General features: G+C 39.0%; 1 protein-coding gene across 3 annotated transcripts in view; it reads left to right on the top strand.

Annotated features, from left to right (window-relative positions):
* DGKI (diacylglycerol kinase iota) overlaps positions 1–22,488 on the top strand; it is a 449,833-nt gene that overhangs the window by 383,618 nt on the left and 43,727 nt on the right. For all 3 annotated transcript variants that reach the window (XM_043589661.1, XM_043589660.1, XM_043589662.1), the window contains one exon: positions 13,848–13,873. In XM_043589661.1, coding sequence (XP_043445596.1) covers positions 13,848–13,873 — 26 coding nt within the window. The remainder of the gene's footprint in view (positions 1–13,847; positions 13,874–22,488) is intronic.

Below are 22,488 nucleotides of genomic sequence, written 5' to 3'. Positions count from 1 at the left end.
GTGTCAAAGAAAGATGGGATTCTACCAAAATGTGAGAAAGGTGGATGAGATAAGCCCTGGGAAGGATCAGCGCTGTCGTGAGGAGGAAAGAGAAATAAAAGTAGAATGATGAAAGGGAGAGGGGAAGAACATTCAGAATTGACATAAATAGCTACAAACCAGAGTCCTCTATTTTCTCTTCCTCTTCCTGAGTAGGATGGATGGTCACCTTTGCTTATTGAAAGTGGTATTTTTGCTGTGGTCCTCCTGTCTAAAGCTGGAGGGTAAAGAGAGAAGGCAGACAGAAAAAGGAACATTGATAAAATACTCGTAGAGAGAGTTGCTTTCAATATGTGGACATGGGCTGCCTTCCTGAAGTGCACCAAGTGGACTGTAGAGGTCGCATAGCTTCTGGCTCACCTTACCACCTCGTTTGCTTTCTATTATCATTCCTTGTTAGCAAGCAGGAAATAAAGGGGCCCTGGATCTTCTGTCCAGGTCTATGAGTTGGCATGAGTATTTCAGATTTTCCCTACCCCATCCACAATTATAGAAATATTCTATTGCTCAGTATTTTCAGAATATGGATCTCTGCTTTAGTGTCTATTCAGACTAAGTTCTTATACCTGTCCTGTATGTTTATTCCAACTTCATCTCTATGTGGTAACCTCTTTCCTTGACCTAGCCTCTATCAGGTGATGGTTTAGAAATGCTAAGTAGAGGGTGTATAGATTGGAGATACTGGGAAGGGAAATTGACATTTATTTATGAGTGATTCTCTCCAAAAAGTAATGGACCCATGCAGATGGGCCCCCAGTATTCATTTAATCTGTCTTTAAGAAAAATTTTATCTAAACTGGACAATCTATGGATCTCCTACCCTCCTCCTAGGAAGGAAATGATACAGACATTCTAAGAAGGGCCAAGTAGGAAAGCCATGGATGCTATTTAATTAAAGCCATGAGATGAAAAGAAAACAAAATACTGCATAGAGGCTTTAAAAATAGAGTCAGGATAGTATTATTCAAATAAAAAGATATAGTATTAGGATGAGCTTGCAGGTTTAGAGCATTTCATGAAGGTTGCCAAGAAAATGCGTTCTTCAACGTTTATTTATTTTTGGGACAGAGAGAGACAGAGCATGAACGGGGGAGGGGCATAGAGAGAGGGAGACACAGAATCGGAAACAGGCTCCAGGCTCTGAGCCATCAGCCCAGAGCCTGACGCGGGGCTCGAACTCACGGCCCGCGAGATCGTGACCTGGCTGAAGTCGGACGCTTAACCGACTGCGCCACCCAGGCGCCCCGAAAATGCGTTCTTCTAAGATGTCTTGCAAAGCATCATACCATATCCCACAGGCTGAAATGGTCGTGATATTCATCATCTCAGTTCCAGATTTATGATTAAAAACAATGAAACATCACAAGAGAAGTGTAGTACTTCTTAAAGACTTTTGCCTTGATAAATATATTACTCTTTGGTTCTTATGTGTTACATTGCTGGTTGAAGACTGCACATTTTTCAGTGTCGTTAAGCCTTGTAATTGATCTACTTGAAAGATTAGAGGTCGCAAAAGGAAACTTGCTGATGGAAGGAAATCTAAATAACTATCTTTGATTTTCTTGAGATTCCTAGTGTCTTGGTGGCTGACAATAGGATCTACAAGCTGTGCTCTTCAGTACAATAGCAACTAGCCAATGTGTCCCTGATGTCTCATTCCTTCAGGTTCTTTATATGTACATACATTATCCTGATAAAATTATTTATTCCAAAATGTTATAGCTGTGTATAGTTTTGGGTTTTCAGACTTGGAAACACTCCTATTCTGAAGGAGAACAAACTCACTCCATTGAGGCCTTGGGGACAGTGCCTGAGGCTGACTGCCACAAACACAGATTTTGTTTTTTAAGTTTATTGTTTTATTTTACAAAGTCAAGTGACCTTTGCTCTAGGATCCATAATATGTCAGTGCTGGTTTCAGTAGAAAATACTATTTTAATTTTTACCAGGTAAATTACATAATCCCCCATCTAAAAGTAGTGTGTTGTTTTGCCTGGGACTTCCCTTATTTTCAAGTTCCCATGTATATCCTAGTTTGAGAAGTATTGCCTTCATTTACAAGGAGAGAAAAGTATGAATATTCTGCTTAGCAGGGTTAACATTGGGAAGAGAACTTTTATCAGCAAATCTGCAAATTGAAATTCATAGTGAAAGTAGATGTAATTCTTGGAAGTTAGCCATGGAGTAGGAGGACCCTAGGCTTGCCTTGTCCCCTGATTACAAGTAGGTAGATATCAGTCATCCTAAATACCCCAGAAATTAACCTGAAGAATGGCAGAACAAACTCCAAAACTAAAGGTAGAGAAGAGGCCACGTCAAAGAAGGTAGGAAGTGCAGAGACATGGTTTGGGAAATAAACATGTGGCTGCTGTGGAATGGAGGGAGCCATAGTCATGCAGAAGGGCAAGAGACAGATTAACATACAGGGGGAGTGCATGGGGAAAACAAATTCCCATAGCAATTGGCTTGAGAAGCAAGGGGAACCAAATTTTATGAGTTCTTGCAACCAGCATGCTGGTCTTAAAGCCTGCAGTTTTAAAGGTCAACAGGCTTGGCTGGGATAGAGCCTAGAGAGCATTGCACTGCTCTTGGAGAAAAGGCAAAGCAAACAGCCCACAGACATATAGCATGGAAACAGCAATCAGAAGACCACCTGGGGCACACAATGGGGAGGTTATTCGCTCATCTTGGAGCATGTCCCAGAGGGACAGCATTCATGGAGAGATACCTCTGGGAACAAAGGAACTGCCCAGTCCCATTTCCCTCCCTCTCCCCTCAGCATAAGTGCAGGGCCATCTGCGGGAACCAGCACAGGACCGACACTCACTACTTAACTTGCTTACATCAAGCCCCACCTGCTGGTGGAACCACACCTCCCAGTCACACTTACCTCAGTGCCAGCCCAAAGGGGACCCCTCCCCCAAGTGCCCAAGCCCCTACTCACACTCTCTCCCAGCATGGGAGTTTTATAGAGCCTCAGTTTGGGCAGCAGTGGTGACAATTCTCATTTCATAAACAGATCAGAGCAAACCTAGTTAAAACACATCACATTCAGGCCAGGGACCAAACACTGCTCACAACAGACAAAGAGAGCCTCTGCAGATGACTGGCCTGAAGGATGAAGGACCAAGACAAAACAGCAGAGCACATACAGCACACATTAGAGATACTCCTAGAAGCTCCAGGCCCTGGGACACAGGGAACCCTACATGGCAGGGCACTACAGGACCTCTTCTCTATAAGGCCATTACCCTCAAGAACAGGATATATAGTTGACTTTCCTAATACAGAGAAACAAGCACAGAGACTTAGACAAATAAGAAGACAGATAAATTTATCCCAAATGAAAGAACAGGACAAAGCCACAGCCAGGCATCTAGGTGAAATAGATATAAGTGACATACCTGATGGAGTATTTAAAGCATTGATCATAAGGATACTCACTGGATTTGAGAAAAGAGTGGAAGATATGAGTGAGACCCTTAACACAGAGATAAAGAGTAACATAGCAGAGATAAAGGTTCAATAAATGAAATGAGAAACATGCTTGATGGAATAAACAGCAGACTGGAAGAAGCAGAGGAATGAATTAATGACCTAGAAGACAAATTAATGGAAAGCAATCAAGTTGAACAAAGAGAGAGCAAAGAATTACACAAAACAAGAATAGTCTTAGGGAACTCAATGACTCTCATCAAACATAATGACATTCACATTATAGGAGTCCCAGAAGAGCAAGAGAGAAGGGGGGGGGGGTATAAAATATATTTGAAGAAATAAAAGCTGAAAACTTTCATTAATCTGGGGAAGGAAACAGATATCCAGATCCAGGAGGCACAGAGAACTTGCATCAGAATCAACAAAAGCAGATAGACACCAAGACAAGTTGTAATTGGCAAAATACAGTGATAAGAAAAAATTTTTGAAGCAGCAAAACAAAAGAAGACAGTAACTTACAAGGCAAAACCCATAAGGCTAGCAGGGGATTTTTCAGCAGAAACTTTCCAAGTCAGAAGGGAGTGGCACGATATAGTCAAAGTGCTGGATGGGAAAAATCTGCAACCAAGAATACTGTATCCAGCAAGGCTATATCATTCAGAATAGATGGAGAAATAAAGCGTTTCCTAGATAAACAAAAATGAAAGGAGTGCATGACTGCTGAACCAGCCCTGCAAGAAATATTAAAGGGGATTCTTGGAGTGGAAAGGAGAGACCATAAGTGACAGGATAAAGTTAGGAAACTGAAGGACTAAAAATGAATATTTATGTAAAAAATCAGTCAAGGAACTCACAAAATAAAAGATGTAAAATATAACAACATATACCTGAAACATGGGGAGGAGAAGAGTAAAGAATGGGTTCAAACTTACACTACCATCAACTTAATATAAACAGCCATATGCAGAGGAGATTATGTACCAACCTAATGGTAACCACATACTAATAAATATGCAAAGAATAAAGAGAAAGAATTCTAAGCATATCACTAAAGAAAGTCAGCAAAACATGAAAGACAAGAAAGGATAAGAGAAAATCTTCAGAAACAACCACAAAACAAATAGTAAAATGACAATAAATACATAGCAGTCAATAATTACTTTGAATGTAAATGAACTAAATGTTCCAATCAAAAGACATAGGGTGTCAGAATGGATTAAAAAAAACAAGACCCATCTATATGCTGCTTACAAGACACTCATTTTAAACCTAAAGACACCTGCAGATTGAAAGTGAGGAGATGGAGAAAATCTGTCATGCTAATGGAGGTCAAAAGAAAACTGGAGTAGCAATACTTACATTGGACAAAATAGACTTTAAAACAATGACTAGGGGGCGCCTGGGTGGCGCAGTCGGTTAAGCGTCCGACTTCAGCTCAGGTCACGATCTCACGGTCCATGAGTTCGAGCCCCGCGTCGGGCTCTGGGCTGATGGCTCAGGGCCTGGAGCCTGCTTCCGATTCTGTGTCTCCTTCCCTCTCTGCCCCTCCCCCCTTCATGCTCTGTCTCTCTCTGTCTCAAAAATAAATAAAAACGTTAAAAAAAATATAAAAAAAATGATGACTACAACAAGAGACAAAAGGACACTGTATAATAATAAGAGAGAACAATCAACAAGAAGATATAACAAGTGTAAATATTTGTGCACCCAACAATGATGCACCCAAATACATAAAACAGCTAATAAACACAAATGAACTAATTGATAATAATACAGTAATAGTATGAGACTTTAATACCCCACTTACATCAATGGACAGATTATTTAAGCAGAAAATAAACAAGGAAACAAGGAAACTTTTTTAAAAAGTTTATTTGTTTATTCATTTTCAGAGAGAGAGAGAAAGAGGGAGAAAGAGAGAGAGAATCCCAAGCGGGCTCCTCACTGTTAGTGCAGAGGCTGATGTTGGGCTGGAGCTCATGAACCATTAGATAATGACCTAAGCCAAATTCATGAGTTAGGCACTTAACCAACTGAGCCACCCAGGTGCCCCAGGAGACAGTGGCTTTGAAGGACATACTGTCCCAGATGGATTTAACAGATCTATTCTGAACTTTCCATCCTAAAACAGAATGCACATTCTTTTCAAGTGTACATGGGACATTATTCAGAATGGATCACATATTAGCCCATAAAATAAGCCTCAACAAATTCAAGAAGATCAAAGTCATACCATGCATCTTTTCTGACCACAACACTATGAAACTAGAAGTCAACTGCAAGAAAAAAATCTGGAAAGACCACAAATACATGGATCAGATAACATGCCACTAAACAATGAATAGGTCAACCAGGAAAGGAGAAAAGGAGAAATTAAAAAATACATAGAAACAAGTGAAAACAAAAACATTAGGGTCCGAAACCTTTCTGATGCAAGAAAAGCAGTCATCAGAGGGAAGTTTATAGCAATACAAGAAGCAAGAAAAATCTGAAAATAACCCAACCTTATACCTAAAGGAGCTAGAACAACAACAATAAACAAAACCTAATACTGGCAGGAGGAAGGACATAATAAAGACTAGAGCAGAATTAAATGATACAGAAACTACAAAATAATAGAACAGATTAATAAAACCAGGAGCTGGTTCCTTGAAAAAAAATCACTAAAATTGATATATCTCTAGGCAGACTTAACCAGGAAAAAAAAAAAAACAAAGGAGTCAAATAAATAAAATCACAAATGAGAGAGGAGAAAAAACAACCTACACCACAAAAATACTAACCACTTCAAGAGAATATTATGAAAAACTACATGCCAACAAATTGGACAAGTTAGAAGGAATGGATAAATTACTACAAACATATCAGCTACCAAAATGGAAGCAGGAAGAAATAGAAAATTTGACCAGATCAGTAGCCAGCAAAGAAATTGAATTAGTAATCAAAAAGCTCCCAACAAACACAAGTCCAGAGCCCTATGGCTTCATAGGCTAATTCTGCCAAACACTTAAAGATGAGTTAATACCCATTCTTCTAAAACTATTCCAAAAAATAGAAGAGGAAGGAAAACTTCCAAAGTTATTCTATGAGGCCAACATTACCCTGATACTTAAAGTAAATAAAGACACACTAAAAAGGAGAACTACAGGCCAGTATCCCTGATGAATGTAAACGCAACACTGCTCAACAAAATACTAGCAAATACAAACCAACAATATATTAAAAAAAATCATCTACCATGATCAAGTGGGATTTATTCCTAGGTTGACAGGATGGTTCAGTATTCACAAATCAACCAACATGATACATCACATCAATCAGAGAAAGGATAAAAACCAGGTGATCTTTTCAGTGGATGCAGAAAAAAACATTTGACAAAGTACAACATCCATTCATGATAGAAGACCTCAACAAAGTAGGTTTAGAGGCAACATACCTCAACATTACAAAGGCTATGTATGAAAAACCCACAGCTTGCATCATCCTTCATAGGGAAAAATGAAGAGCTTTTCCCCTAAGGTCAGGAAGAAAACAAATTTATCCATTCTCACCACTTTTATTCAACATAGTACTGGACGTCCTAGCAATCAGACAGCAAAAAGAAATAAAAGGCATCCAAATTGGCAAGGAAGAAGTAAACTTTCACTATTTGCAGATGACATTATGCTATATATAAAAAATTTGAAAGACTCCACCAAAAAGTTGCTAGAACCAATAAGCAAATTAAAGTTGCAGGACACAAAAATCAACATATAGAATTCTATTGCATTTTTATGCACCAATAATGAGGCATCAGAAAGAGAAATTATGAAAACAATCCCATTTACAGTTGCACCAAAAATAATAAGATACCTAGGAATAAACCTAACCAAAGAGGTCAAAGACCTATAGTCCGAAAACCATAAAACACTGATGAAAGAAACTGAAGATGATGCAAAGAAATGGAAAGACATTCCATGGTCATGGATTGGAAGAATAAATATTGTTAAAATGTCTATACTATTCAAAGCAATCTACAAATTTAATGCAATCCCTATCAAAATACCAATAGCATTTTTCACAGAGTTAGAACAAAGAATTCAAAAATTTGTATGGAACCACAAAAGACATTGAATGGCCAAAGCAGTCTTGACCAAGAAAGGCAAAGCTGGAGGCATCACAATTCCATACTTCGATATATTACAAAGCTGTAGTAATCAAAACAGAGTATGGCAGCGAAACAAAAAATAGACACATAGATCAGTGAAACAGAATAGAAAATCTAGAAATAAACCCACAACTATATTGTCAAATAATCTTCAAGAAAGCAAGAAATAATATTCAGCGAGATAAAGGCAATCTCTTCAACAAATGATGTTCACAAAACTGGACAGTAACATGCAAAAGAAAGAAACTGGACCACTTTCTTACACCGTATGCAAAAATAAGTTCAAAATGAATTAAGGCCCTAAATGTGAGACCTGATACCATAAAAATCCTAGAAAAGAGCAAAGGCAGTTACTTCTCTGACATTGTCTGTAGCAACATTTTTCTAGATGGTTCTCCTGAGCAAGGGAAACAAAAGCAAAAATAAACTATTGGGACTACATCAAAATGAAAATCTTCTGCACAGAGAAGGAATCACTCAACAAAACTAAAAGGCAAACTACTGAATGGAAGAAGATATTTGCAAATGACATTCCAATAAAGGGTTAGTTATACAAAATACATAAAGAACTTACACAACTCAACACCCAAAAAATAAAAAGCAGACACTTCTCCAGTGAAGACCTACAAAGGGCCAACAGACATATGAAAAGATGTTTATCATCACTTACCATCAGTTATGATGCAAATCATAACTATGATGAGATATCACCTCACACCTGTCAGAATGGCTAAAATCAACAACACAAGAAACAACAATTGTTGGTGAGGACATAGAGAAAAAGGACCCCTCGTGCATTTTTGTTAGGAATGCAAACTGGTGCAGCCACTGTGGAAAACAGTACAGAAGTTTCCTCAAAAAGTTAAAAATAGAACTGTCCTACAGTTCAGCAATCACACTACCAGATATTTACCCAAAGAATACAAAAACACTCATTCAAAAGGATATATGCACCTCTGTGTTTCCTGCAGCATTATTTATAATAGCCAAACTTAGGAAGCAGCCCAAGTGTCCATCAATTCATCATCAGTGGATAAAGATGTAATGTATATATACAATGGAATATTGTTCAATCATAAAAAAGGATGAAATCTTGCCATTTGCAATGACATGGATGGAGCTAGAGAGAATACAGCTAAGCAAAATAAGCTAGTCAGAGAAAGACAAATATCAAATGATTTCACTCAGGTGGAAGTTAAGACACAAGATAAGCAAAGAGAAAATAAAAGAGAGAAAGAGGGAAAGTGACAAATCAAGAAACAGACTCCTAACTATAGAGAACAGATTGATGGTTACCAGCGTGGAGGTGGGGGGGGGGGGGGTTAAATAGGTGATTGGTATTAAGGAGGGCACTTGTTATGATGCGCATGGTGTATTGTATGGAAGTGTTGAATCACTATATAGTATGCCTGAAACTAATATAACACTATATGTTAACTAACTGGGATTAAAATAAAAACTTTAAAAAGCCAGAAAAAATTTACAGAAAAATAAAGTGAAAAACAGCAAGACACTTCCACAAAGCAGATACTTGAATGGGTGAATAAGTGAATAGATTATATCTTAATATGTATTTTAGTTATTAGTCACCTTTCAACCTCCTTTTAATATTCCTCTCCCAGTGCAGTGGTGACACAGTGGAAAGAACCCTCAAGCTTTTCCTCAAGAGTTTTCAAAAGCTCTGGACCAACTTTTGCTCTTTTCTTCTGCTGTGGTACTAGGACTGTTTCATAATTATTGTGTTTCCTATGTTTCTGTTTGTGGAGGCCCTATTCCATCCTTTATTCCTTCCTTCCCCTGCTCCCTCCTTCCCTTTTTCCATTTCTGAATTTCATAGAAATCTGTTAACAGCTGTCACGTGCCCCCACCATTATCTTTTTAGTGCACTCCCACCTTCAGTTCTGTTTGTCAGCAGATCCTTATTCTAATTTCTTCTTGGAGTATTTTCTTGTGGATATCATGCTGGTTCCTTTTTACTTATTACTCATATTTGTACTGGAGGAGTTCTTTTTGGAACCACTAGTTTGGAACAGATAATTAGGGATAGTGGGTCAGTGTGTTTCTGGAAACTTGACTCTGGGTCTGTTTTCAACTTCTTCTTCTTTTTTTTCTTTTCTTTTCTTTTTTTTTTTTTTTTTTTTTAGCAACAATACCCTATGGAGTTCCATTCTACTTTTAGCTAGCAAGACACCTGGCTCAGAGCGGAGGGCTTTCTGCCAGCTTTTGTGGTACATTGTATAACTTATATCATTTAAGTGATCTGAGATCAAAATACTCTTTCCCTGTCTCCCTGAAACTTGGTCCAATTTTTACTGTACTTGGTAGCTCTTCTTTATAGATGATTTTGGTTTATAGGCATCTTCTAGTTTAGTCAAAGATAATGTTTCCTGTTGTTTCTCCTTCTCCCTGTTATTTTTCATGAATTTCAAAAAGAAGAACAGAAGGTTTGCAATAATAGTTTTTAACGTCTTCTGCCTTTATTCTTACGTTTTTGTTCTACCCTGTGCACCCTGCCTGGTCAGAAGCACAAATGGGAATGTGTGACTTCCTGCTTCAGAACCCTCATTTAGCTTAGAAGGTTAAATTACCAACACTTTGAAATGGGCCGTCAGGCCCTGTATGTAACAGCCCCTGCCTTTTCTGTCTCTAGTCCCAGCCAATTACTCCTTTACATTTTAGCAACACGGAGTTACTTGCCTGTCTGATAGCATATTATGAAATTTCCTGTCTGAATTCCTTCTCATATGCCTGGTGTTTCTCCCTAGGCTTCTTCTCCTTTCTTACTTACCTAACAAGCTTCTGCTTCTCCTTCCGAGCCTGGCTTACATGGTCCTTGCTTGTTGAAAGACCTTACTATTTTGGGACAGAATGGGTCTCTCTCCCATGCTCCCTCTTTACTTTGTACATGTTTTGATGATTGTACTGTTTTCAGTGTAGTCAGGTGTTTACATATTTTTCTCCTTCACTAGGTTGAATTCCTTGAAATTGGTATCTTGTTCATCTTTATATCCCTGTCACAAGGCACAGGGCCTGGTACCTAATAGGGGCTCAAATAATAATTACCATTTAGGTTTGGGTTATTATAAGTAGAAAGATTGAAAATAGGAGGGAGATTTTAAAGTCCAGGACTTGAGTTCTTGTTTTTTATTATTTTACTTTGCTGAATTTGAATGAAATATTAATGTTTTAAAAAAGGGGGGGTGCCCGGGTGGCTCAGTCTGTTAAGCGTCCGACTCCGGCTCAGGTCTTGATCTCACGGTTCACGAGTTTGAGCCCTGCGTCAGGCTCTGTGCTGACAGCTCAGAACCTGGAGCCTACTTCGAAATCTGTGTCTCCCTCTCTCTCTGTCCTACCCCCACTAGTACTCTGCTTCTCTCTCTCTCTCTCTCAAAAACAAATAAAGCATTAATTTTTTTTAATGTAAAAAGAACCTCACAAAACAAATAAAACTAAGCAAAATCAAGTGCAGATACTCTGTGGACCATAATAAAAGACGAGTACTGAGGAAAGAGGTGAGGAAGACCCGAAATCCTGGAGTTATTTGAATGCTAGTCCTACTTTGCATTATATGAGCAGATGCTATCTCCAGGATAAAGTGTATCTGGAGGAGAAACGAACAGTCTGCAACCGAGCCACAAGTCTTGCAGGTGCAGCGGGAGGGAAACGCAGTGAGCTTTCCCGCATTCCTCAGTTGTCAGGTTGAGGAAGATTATCTGTTCCTGGGGCTCAACCTCTCTGTTTTAAAAATAACTACTTATATTGCTGATTTCATGAATTTCCCTCTCTCCTGAGCTAAGTTCTGTAAAACTTTTTATGCCCATTTCCAGCAATAATGGATGATGTGCATGTCTCAGTAGTATAATTTAGTGACTCGTTAAGAGTGAAAGGTGAAATACTGAGTGAGGATTGAAATACTCCATATGTCTTAAAATTCCACAAATCCAGGCATGTGGGAGACATTCAGCACAGAAAACTCAACATGACTAATCCTTAGAAAACACTCTGAAATTGATAGTTCTTCCCCACTGCCTGGACGTACCGCAGAATGCATCCCCTTGGGACTTGAACGAAGCCATCTGGAATTTTTCAGATTTACTATTAGTGCTTTGCCTTCACAGAAAGGCATTGAAAGCTCTGCTTTGCAAGCCTTCCACCTGAGGCATTTAGTCATCTGTTGGCATGGATTTTTCTTTGTTCCTATAGCGCTGTGAGAAATTAATTGCAAACAATCCAAGATGTGTTTTTGCTTAATTCCCGTCACAAAACACCGGGGCTGAAGATGTTACCTTGTTGCTGGCTCTTTTTGATGCCCTAGAAATCGTAAGAAATTATCTTATTTCAAATACATGCTTCTCGGTAGACTCAACTTCCAATCCCATTCAGCTCTATTCAGCTCTATTCAGCACTCTCTCCCCGCTGTGTTTTTCCTAATCGTTAAGGCAGATTGTGGGTCTCTTTTGCTGGGTGCATTGGGTGTCTTTTGGCTCTTCGAGTGCTCACATTATCCCCATTCCAGAGCTCGGAGCTTGTCTCCCCCATAGGCCCTTCCCTCATGGCTGGCCTAGGAGCTGGCAAACCCGTCTGGCAGACAGTTTGCAGGGGACATGATGATTTTTTGAGGAGCTCCAGAATGTGTCTGAGTCTAAACACCAGTGTGGTGGGGCTGACATTAATTCAATTCAACACATTTCAGTCAGGGGCCTATTCTATACTAAGTAAGACATGGTCCTATTTTTCTTTTTGCTCGCAACTCAGTGGGGAAGACTAGTGTGTGGATGGTATAAAATAGGGCACTTCCAAGGAGAGCATAGATCGTCTTCCCCTGGGGAGGCCAGTGTCATTTCTCAGGCAGCGAACTCTGCGGGGGCTGGCGGGGGTGGGGAGGTAGCCTGTAGCAGGTTCCCTTTCAGTGCTCCCTGTGTCCATGACCCCGATGTCAGGTTTTCCCCTTACCAAATCTGGGGACCCTCTATTGTTTTCACATGCAGAAGTTTACTTGACAAGACAGGTACGGTTGAAATGATTTACCATGTTGCCCCTAACAGAAATCGAAGGCTTTCTCACCATGACTGTGTCTTTATACTTTACTGATCACTCACATAATGAACAGGAATATTAACAATCAGTAGATAAAGTACAGCATTATCAAGCATCCCGAAGTAGCTAAAACCTTCCTTCCACCTCTGTGCACCCGCCAAATCATTCTTGTCCCAACATTTGTCATCATGTCTTATAAATACTAGTTATATTACTGGGTAGATTACCAAACTCTCGTGCTAGCCTTTGGTCCCCTCCGTGCTACAGATTCCAGCAGGCTGGTCATTTAGAAGAGAGGGCGCTTCCCGGCATTTCCTTTCAAAATTCCGTGAAAACAGAATTGTGTGTCTCACTTTATCCTATGAAAAGGACGAGCTGGTGGAGTCAAGACTGTCTTTTAAGCCCGAGGGGAATTCATCTTCAGGGTTGTGTCTGTACCGTTCAGAGCAACTCAATGAGTAGTGAGCTGCGGAAGAAAGAAGGATCTTTATTGTGAAGGGCTCGATAAGATGCTTCATGGGTGCCTTCCTCAAATGGTGTGGAAAAGTCATAAAAGTCATTGATTTATAAAAGCTCTATGGGACCCCAGTGGTTTCCCTCTTGCCTCAAACTGGTTCTTCCGGGTTTAGAACTACGAGTCTGGCATGCAGAGGGCCTATGGCGTGCTCACTGAAACATTCAATTCCACAAAGAATGGAAACAAAAACCAATAATGAGAAGGGTACATACCATTTACTTCACTTATGTCTCATTTTTTACCGTCCCAAGTAGATTTCTTTTTACTCACACTCCATCTGGTGCTTATTTCCATCCCTGGCATTTTCTTTGGAAGCCTGGCCTTGGGCATTTGGTGACATCACAGGATTCCATCCATTACCACATTTCTCTGACTTTTCTGTTTGTCTGTGATAAATGCAGACTTCATTAAGTGTGTTGCAGTCCTATAACACCATGCAGTAGACTGAAATTATATGAACTCCAATCACCCAACCAATCCGGGTAAGCTTTGAGAGTTATTGATTAGAATAAACTATTTGACCAACAAATTAATTATACTGTCTACTGTATTGACTTTCTGTTTAACTGAATTGGGGGGGCATTATTTCTAGGAGTTTATTCTTGATCGGTATTGCATTTATAAAGTGTCATTTACAAAACACTTATCATGCTTATTATCTCGTTTTAGGTCACCAGTCTCTTCAGAAGATCATGGTAAGAATCTGTTTTACTTATACTAATTCAGGATTAAAAGTTGAGCGCCGTTCTTGCATTTCATTGTCAGATGCAAGAATTATCTGAGAAAATGTTTCTAAGACGTTGGCCTCATGTATTTTTTGTGTGTGAAATGTCAAGCACTTTAAAAACTCAATGCATCCTAGCTAAGTGTGATATCTCATAGTGTCTTCAAATCTGTATATAACCATTTTGGTGGACGAATATTACAAAGCTTAATTTATCTGCCTGATTTCTGTCCCATCACTGGATCCTTTTTGTGACTTGGGGCTAGCTGTGTAACATCTCTGAATCACAGATTTATATCTTTTAAAATGAGGGTTTGTAGTAGATATTCCCAAAAGTCCCTTCAGGATTGGATGTTGGAATTTGCTCAGTCTGAAATGAACCTAATTGGTAATGGTCTGAATTATTACCCAGCCAAGGTGAGTTATTTGCATTTATGACACAATTATTCCATTCAAAGGATAAAATGTATAGTTTTGTCACATTTAACTTTGAGAGTTGTTCATTTTTTCCTTCAGTCATACAAAAATGTTCACCGAGTGTCTACCATGGGTCCGTTCTGCTATATAATCATGTTATACAAATATGCTGTTGGGGGCTATATGCAGGGACAATGTGGTATGTGACAGAATTGTCCCCCTCAAGGAACTTTATGAGTCTTGTGGCAAAGGGGTGGAGGAATGACACATACCGCTCGCAATATAAAGTGAGATGTGACTAATCTTATAAAAGAGAAATACACCAGGACCCTGGAACTACCGGCATTCCTCCTCCTGCCATCCCCAGGTTGGCCAAGGGCACCATTACCCCCTCAGCCAGCTAAGTAAAGCACATGAAGGCGCTGTAAACTTCCCCCCTCATCCCCTCGTTCTGTTTGGTCATCAAATGCTATTAACTCTGGTTTTTATATTCTATTATCTCTATTCTCTTTTCCATCCCATGGCTATAGCTTGGGGCCTCTCCATGTCTTACTTGGACTTTTAAAATTGTCTTATTAACTGGTATCCATGTCCCAGTTTCCATCCTCCAGTTCACTGTAGACTTAGCACCACACTTGACCGTTCTACAGCAAAAATCTACTCCCATTGCTTATGGCAGGAAATCTTACCAGTAGACAAATCATTGTATTCAGCTTTCCAATATTGTATCTTCACATGGAATAGAAATAGTCAATGATGAAATCTTTGTCTAACTCTACTGCTTATTGCTTCTTTTGGCCTGTGTTCCCCTTTCTGCTACTCATGCTGTATCCTCTCGCCATGTAGTATCATATGTAATTTCTAGACCTCACCATGTTTTCATGTTTCCCTGCTTTTATCGGTGCTGTTGTTTGTGACAGGAAGCTACTCCACTTTTTTGCAAGTTACACAGTTTATACTTACCATTTGAGACCTTGTTAATCATCTCATTTTCCCCGAGAGCTTTCTGACTGACTTCTCATTTGCAAGAAATATATTTCTTCTAGAATCTGACACATAGATTTGATGCTTGATTTACCTGTCTCCCCTGCTAGACTGTGAGTTCTTTGATATAGATCCCAACAAATAGCCAACATTCAACAGATGTTCATTAAATGAATGACTTAGGACAAAGAGAGGGAGTTTTAGGCAGGCCTATTCTGTCATATCATAAGATCTCTCATAGTACTGAAATGAAGATGTATCACATTCTCTGAAGATCACAGCACAAATAATGTTTAGACCTGTTAAGTAAGAATTAGGAAACCAATCACCAAATAATGACCTATTATGGTGTGCTGTTTTGCTCATTGGTGTTGGTACGACCAGGTTTTTTATTGCATGGTTCCAGGTCCTTGGGCCTCCAAGTTCCAATGACTCAAAGCTTGAGTTCTGGTTTTTATTTTGAACTAGGGTCCCTCTAAATGGCCCTTGCTTGTTTTGACCTTCCAGTCTATTAGAACTTATCTTATCCCCTATTCCATAAAAAGGGGTATGTGGAGAGACTTCTGAATTGCAATTCTGTAGTTTGCTAGGAATTAAGGAGTTATGAGCCATCAGTGAGCATTGGTGGTGACCTTGGAAGTCCTTGAAAAATGATTACCACCAGAAAGACTTGCTCAGTATAAATAGTACTTCAGAATTGATCATTTTAAGACCCCATATAACTGGTTCTTAACTAGTATTAAGTACTTAACTAGTACTAGTAGAACTAGTTAAAGAAATATTAACCAAATTTGAGGGGTTTTTATTCTCATGGCTTCAAAAAACTTACTATAAAACCATGCCTCTTAGTTTGAGTCTGTAACTTCCAAAAATCTCTGCGAATATGTAATTTGAAATTACAGGGCTGATTTTTGTAATCTTATTAATTTTCCATCATCTTCTAGCTCATGTAACCTTGGAAACATATTCTTGTCCTTTTCTTTATCACCAGGATTTTCTGTTAGCACTTAAAATATGTTTTCTCATGTTTATGCATTTTTAAGTGTTCATTTTTTCTGCGGTTCACATTAAACCTCCTGAATATTCTGTCATCCAGTTTACATTTGGACACGATGATGACATTGCAATATGTGTGCTTTTAAAAATGGTAAGAAGTGACATTTTTACTTTCTCAAACTTAGTGATAGAAAAATTGAGGCTTATTGAGCAAATGGAGAGTGAAATTGGCATATAAAACCCCATGCCTCTTGACTGTTTTGTTAGCCTACTACCAATGACCTTTCTTTTCTCTTTAGTAATCAGTTACTCTGGATATCTTCAAAACAGACTTTGTTCTTGAGAAAATCTAATTTTCTGAAGTCTAATATCCCTGGCGTTCTCAATTCCCACAGATTACCTTTCATAGAAAATAAGCTTGAATATCATGGCTCTTCATTTATCCTCTATTAGCTTTTACTTCCTTATCTGTGAGGTGGAGCTATTCAGGTCTACCCTGCCTATGTCATGGAATTATGAGTTCAAGTGGGAGATCATCTGTGAAATCACTTTCCAGTTTGTTAAAAGTACCCCAAACACAATGCTATTATTGTCCAGGCAGTCAGTGCGGAGGTGTGAGTTGATTAGTGATATTTACTCAGTACTGCATACTTTGATAAGGTAAAAAGAGAGGTGCTTGGGTGGCTCAGTCCGTTAAGCATCCAACTCTTAGTTTCAGCTCGGGTCATGATCTCGCAGTTTGTGAGTGGAGCCCTGCATCAGGGATTCTCTCTTTCTCCCTCTCTCTCTCTGTCCCTCCCATTCAATCTCTCTCTCTCTCTCTCTCTCTCTCTCTCTCTCTCTCTCTCTCTCTCAAAAATAAATTCTCTGTCTCTCAAAAATAAATAAACTTAAAAAATAGAGAAGTTAAAAGATGTCCTGGGAGTGGAAGAGGGGCAGAAATCTGTTTCCTTCAACATTATCATTAGATACTGAATTTACATTGGAAACCTTTTTATATCGGGATGAGGAAGAGTGAAGTGGTTTACACACAATGTAGCTTGTGGTGGCAAAGTAAAGATACAGTTCATGATTAGATGTGGGGTCGCATAGAAAGCAGACCATATACGGCATAAATAAAATGTAACATGTTTCTATTTATATAATATGGAATCAGAGTCATTAAGAATAAAGGCTAAAATTTATTGAGCACTTTTTGTACAGAGGCACCGTACTAAAGTGCTTCAACTATATGAGAGTTCATTTCATCCCACAGTAGATGTGTTATTCTCAATTTTTTAGTGGAGGAAACAGACTCACAGTGCCTAACTAACTTGCTTAAGATCACACAGCTAGTGAGTGGTAGAGTTAATTTTCAAACCCAGTTCTAACACCCAGCCCTTGCTGATTTATGTGTCCCCCCCCCCCCCCCCCCCCGTCTCTGGAAAACAAAAGAAATGATTGTCAGCGTTAAGGTGAATTGATAGAATTATAGAAGGAAAGGAAAAACTCCCTTTAACAAGAGTTTATTTACTACTGTGTAAATAATCTCTTTTTAATGACAAAACAAAACAGAACAAAAATAACAACCTGTCTCTCCTGCTGGGAATGATTTGTCCCTGTAGGAAAAGTAAATACCAATGTCACATTCTCTCATAATTAGTTAACTGAGTGAAACCGAAGCTTCAGGGAAACCTGCCACGCTAAATCCCAGTGGAAACATTACATTTTAATGTTACAGCTGCAAGCTGGAGTCCTCCCCCTTGTCGGGAGATAAGCTTGGCAGGGATTGATCGCCCTGTCCTCGGAGTTCCCTTTGCATTTAGTGCCTCTCACCTCATCGTTTAAATTGCTCCAGGAGCCAACTGCTGTGCCCAGGCGGCTTTGCCTGAGCTCTCAGATTCTGTTCTGTCCTCTTAGCCTGCTTATTTTATGGGCCTCTTAGGATGCCTCTCTCCTGACACTGCCTATGCCAGTGCACTGGCAGACTCATCTTCCAACTGATGTCTGTTCACCTAAAAATACAGAACAGTGGGGGCGCTTGGGTGGCTCAGTCGATTGAGTGTCCGACTTTGGCTCAGGTCATGATCTCACAGTCCGTGGGTTCAAGCCCGAGTCGGGCTCTGGGCTGACAGCTCGGAGCCTGGAGCCTGCTTCGGATTCTGTGTCTCCGTCTCTCTGTCTGTCTGTGTCTCTCTCTCAAAAATAAACAAACAACAACAACAACAAAAATACAGGACAGTAACTGACTCTTTTTTATTTAAAAGTTTTAAGTTTATGTATTTATTTTGAGAGAGAGAGAGACAGCATGAGTGGGGGAAGGGCAGAGAGAGAGAGAGAATCCCACGCAGGCTCCACGCTGCCAGCTGAGGAGCCCAATGCAGGGCTCGAACCACAGACCGTGAGTGTAACTGATTCTTTAGCGAGGAAGTGCCAGCAATCTGTTAGATTCCCCTGGAATGTCTGAAGCAGGCATCTCCTTACTGTCTTACCTCCTAGACCTGTTGGCAGCAATGGTTCTTACAGAATATGGTAGCTTTTTTGTTGCGGCAGTAACACAGTGGACAAGGATGAGGGAGTGGCGGATATTTGGAAATAGAATTCTAAGAACCACAATGACTAGGGTAAGTGCCCAAGGATGCATCCTCTATCAGGCTCGGAGGCAGTATTTCTTTGTAGCAGATTGTGCAAAAAGACACATTGTGGGGTGGCCTAACGCTCTTTCATATATCAATAGCTGTCTCTTGGCTCAAATATCATAGATTCATTTTTTTCCCTAATATAAACATATGTGTATGTACAGTTTTACTGACATAGATAATATTCATAAAAATGAACAAAATTCATCAGCTCAGTTTAAATGATAACCAAAAGGAGCTACCGCCTGCCCAGCCCCCAGCCTAAGAAATAAAATATTTGTAGCAATTTAGAACCTTCCTGTTTGTCTTTCTGTTTGCATTCTCTTCCCTTTCCTGCAGATAACTTTATTCTGCTTTTTTGTGAAGACTTTCCTTGTTTCTTCTGATCACTTTACTACATGTACACATATTCCCCATATGAGTGTGTGTGTGTATGTATTCCAGATATATGTGTGTCTATGTAGATAGATATGCTTATTTTGAAGTGTTATAAATTGAATCCTGTTGTAAACTCTTCTGTGATTTGCTTCTTTTGTTCAGAATGTTTTTGCAATGCATCCTTATTGAGTGCCATTTTCACTTTACTAATTTTTCATGTTGTATAGCATTCTGTTGTATGAATATATAACAATTTGTATATCCAAATTCTGATGAATGTTTACGTAGACTCGGGGGGTTTTAGTTTTGTTTTTGTTTTTTGCTATTGCAAGCAGTCTCATTACGAACATTCTTTTTCATAACGCCTCTTGTGTCCATGTGCAAGAATTTTTCTAGGGTTTAAACCTGGGGACAGTATAGTTAGGTGGTAGGTTATATGCCTACTTAAGGTATCACATAATGACAAGTTGTTTTCCAAAGTAATTATTCTAATTTAGTCTCCCAGCTACAGTCAAGAAGAGTTCTCATTCATTCACATCCTTGCCAACACTTGATAGTAACTAATGAAAAATATTTTGCCAATTTGGTTGGAGTATCAAAGGGTTCTTGGGGTTTGAATTTATGTTAAATTATTACACATCATATTAAGCATTTTCATATATTTATAAGCTGTTTGTATTTACTTTTCTGTGAAATGTCACTTTATTTCTTTTGTCCATTTCCCCCCCCCCACTGGGCTTTTTCTTAATGGTTAATAAACATCCTTGTGACTTCTAGGTAAAGGTTTTTTATCGACTCTGCATGTCGCAAATTTATTCCAGTTTGTGATTTATCTTTCTAAACTCTTTTGAGGACTTATATATTCTTTAATTTAATGTAATCAGTCGTTAATATTTTCTCTCTGGTTTATACCTTTGGTATGTTTTTTAAGAACTCCTTTCATAGCACAATCCTTCTTCCATTATCTCTTCTGCCATTTGTATAAGTGTTAACCTTCATTTGTCTCTGTTATCTTAGAAATGATTTTGTGGTTTGATGGGAGGTAAATGTCCAGTTTCATTTTGATTTTTTAGTATATATAGCCAGTCATTTTCATTTATTTCCGTCACTGACTTGCAAAGTGCCCATATGTGTAGATTTCTAAATTCTCTGTTCTGTTTTATTGATCCATATATCTATTCCTGTATAATGCACATTGTTCTAATTGCTCTAATTGTGGTATAAATCTTGCTATCTGGGAGAACACATACTCTAAAATTTGTTCTTCTTCAATGTCTAAATTGTACTTGGACCTTTGCTCCTTCCTATAAGTTTTAGAATCACCTTATCAAGTTTTGTGTTGCAATTTTCATGGAAATTAAATGAATCTATAAATCAGTATATAAAGGGAATTGGTATTATGACAACAATCCTTTCCATTTCAAACCATATCTCTTTACATTTAATTGGGATTTTTTTAAGACTAGTTGTCCTTTTGAAAGGACTCTCAGTAGAATTTCATAATTTTCTTCATGAAGAGTTTGGCCATCTGTTGTTCAATGTATTCCTAGGTACTTTACATTTAAAAAGATTATATTTTATGTTTTAAAAATTGTATTTTCTAGCGATCATTGTTGGCATAGTAAAATAAAGTTGGCTTAGAGTCTTGTTTCAAGATTCTTGCTTCAAAATATTGAATCAAGGGACACCTGGGTGGCTAAGTTGGTTGAGCAGCTGGCTCTTGATTTCAGCTCAGGTCATGATCTCAGGGTCATGGGATTGAGCCCACACTGAGTGTGGAGTCTGCTTAATATTCTCTCTCTCTCCTTCTTCCTCTCCCTCTCTCTCCTTCTTCCTCTCTCTCTCCTTCTTCCTCTCTTCTTCTTCCTCTCTCTCTCTCTCTCTCCCCTTCCCCCTCCCCTGCCTCTCTCCCCAGCTTGAGTGTGCTCTCTCTTCTCTCTTTCTAAAAATAAGTAGGTAGGTAGGTAGGTAGGTAGATAGATTGATCGATCTTGAATCAAGATTCCTGCTAAGGTTTTATATTCACAAACTTTACTTGAAGGGTCTTTTGTGAGGAAGGAATTCTGCAGGGGCATCTGCAGTAATGAGAATTTTGTTTCATCCTTTCAGTGATTATGCTTTGTGTTTTTTAAAAAAAATTTTTAACATTTATTCATTTTTGAAAGACAGGGAGAGACAGAGCATGAATGGGGGAGGGGCAGAGAGAGAGGGAGACACAAAAACAGAAGCAGCCTCCAGCTCTGAGCAGTGAGCACAGAGCCTGACGCAGGGCTCGAACTCACGGACCGCGAGATCACGACCTGAGCTGAAGTCGGATGCTTAGCTGGTCCTTTCTGTGCTGACTAGAACCTTCGCTACACTACTGAACAAAAGTAGAGACAGCATTGTTGATTTGTCCTGATCTCAGAGTGGATACCATCCACAAGTCACCAGTGTGAACTTTCCTGCCAGGAACAGCACCGGTGGTGTTGGTTGTTTGCTGACAGCCTCTTAAGGATTTTCCCTTTCATCCAAATGTGTTTAATTCAACAGGTATTAGAATTTTACTGAATCCTTTTTTCCTCATCTTTTGAGATAATCATTTTTCTTCTTTGGTGTCATGGTGGACTTCATGTCCTAGAAGAAACCAATGTTTTGCATGAGATGAACTCAGGTTAGTTATATTTATCTTCTTTACATATTCTGAGGTTCAGTTTTCTCATATTCTGTTCAGCATTTTTGCATCCATGTCTATCTGTATGATTGGTCTCTCATATTCCTTCCTGCTGTACAGAGCATGTGTGATAGTCCTAGTGATAAAGGGAATTATAAAGTGTTGCCTTGTTTTCTAATCTCTGGAAGACTTAGTATAACATTTGACTTACCAATCTCTGGAATATCTTAGAAGATCCCGTCAGTAAAACTCTCTGGGGTTGGCATTTCCCTGGTGGGAAACATTTTAATCACAGATTATTATTATTTGTTTATAGGGCTAGTCAGATTCTCTATTTCTCCTTGAATCAGTATTGGTAGCTGGGTTTGTGTGTGTGTGTGTGTGTGCGTGCGTGTGTGTGTGTGTGTGTGTGTGTGTGTGTGTGTGTTTTAGGAATTCATCTATTAATGTTTTTCATTTTGGGGCATGAATTTTTATATCTTGTTTTCTGTGTACTTTCTGTGAGATCTGAGGTTTCCTCTGTCCTTTTTTCAATATTTT

The sequence above is a fragment of the Prionailurus bengalensis genome, chromosome A2, assembly GCF_016509475.1.
Source record: "Prionailurus bengalensis isolate Pbe53 chromosome A2, Fcat_Pben_1.1_paternal_pri, whole genome shotgun sequence".
In the NCBI taxonomy this organism is placed as follows: domain Eukaryota; kingdom Metazoa; phylum Chordata; class Mammalia; order Carnivora; family Felidae; genus Prionailurus; species Prionailurus bengalensis.
This window is presented reverse-complemented; position numbering and strand designations above follow the sequence as displayed.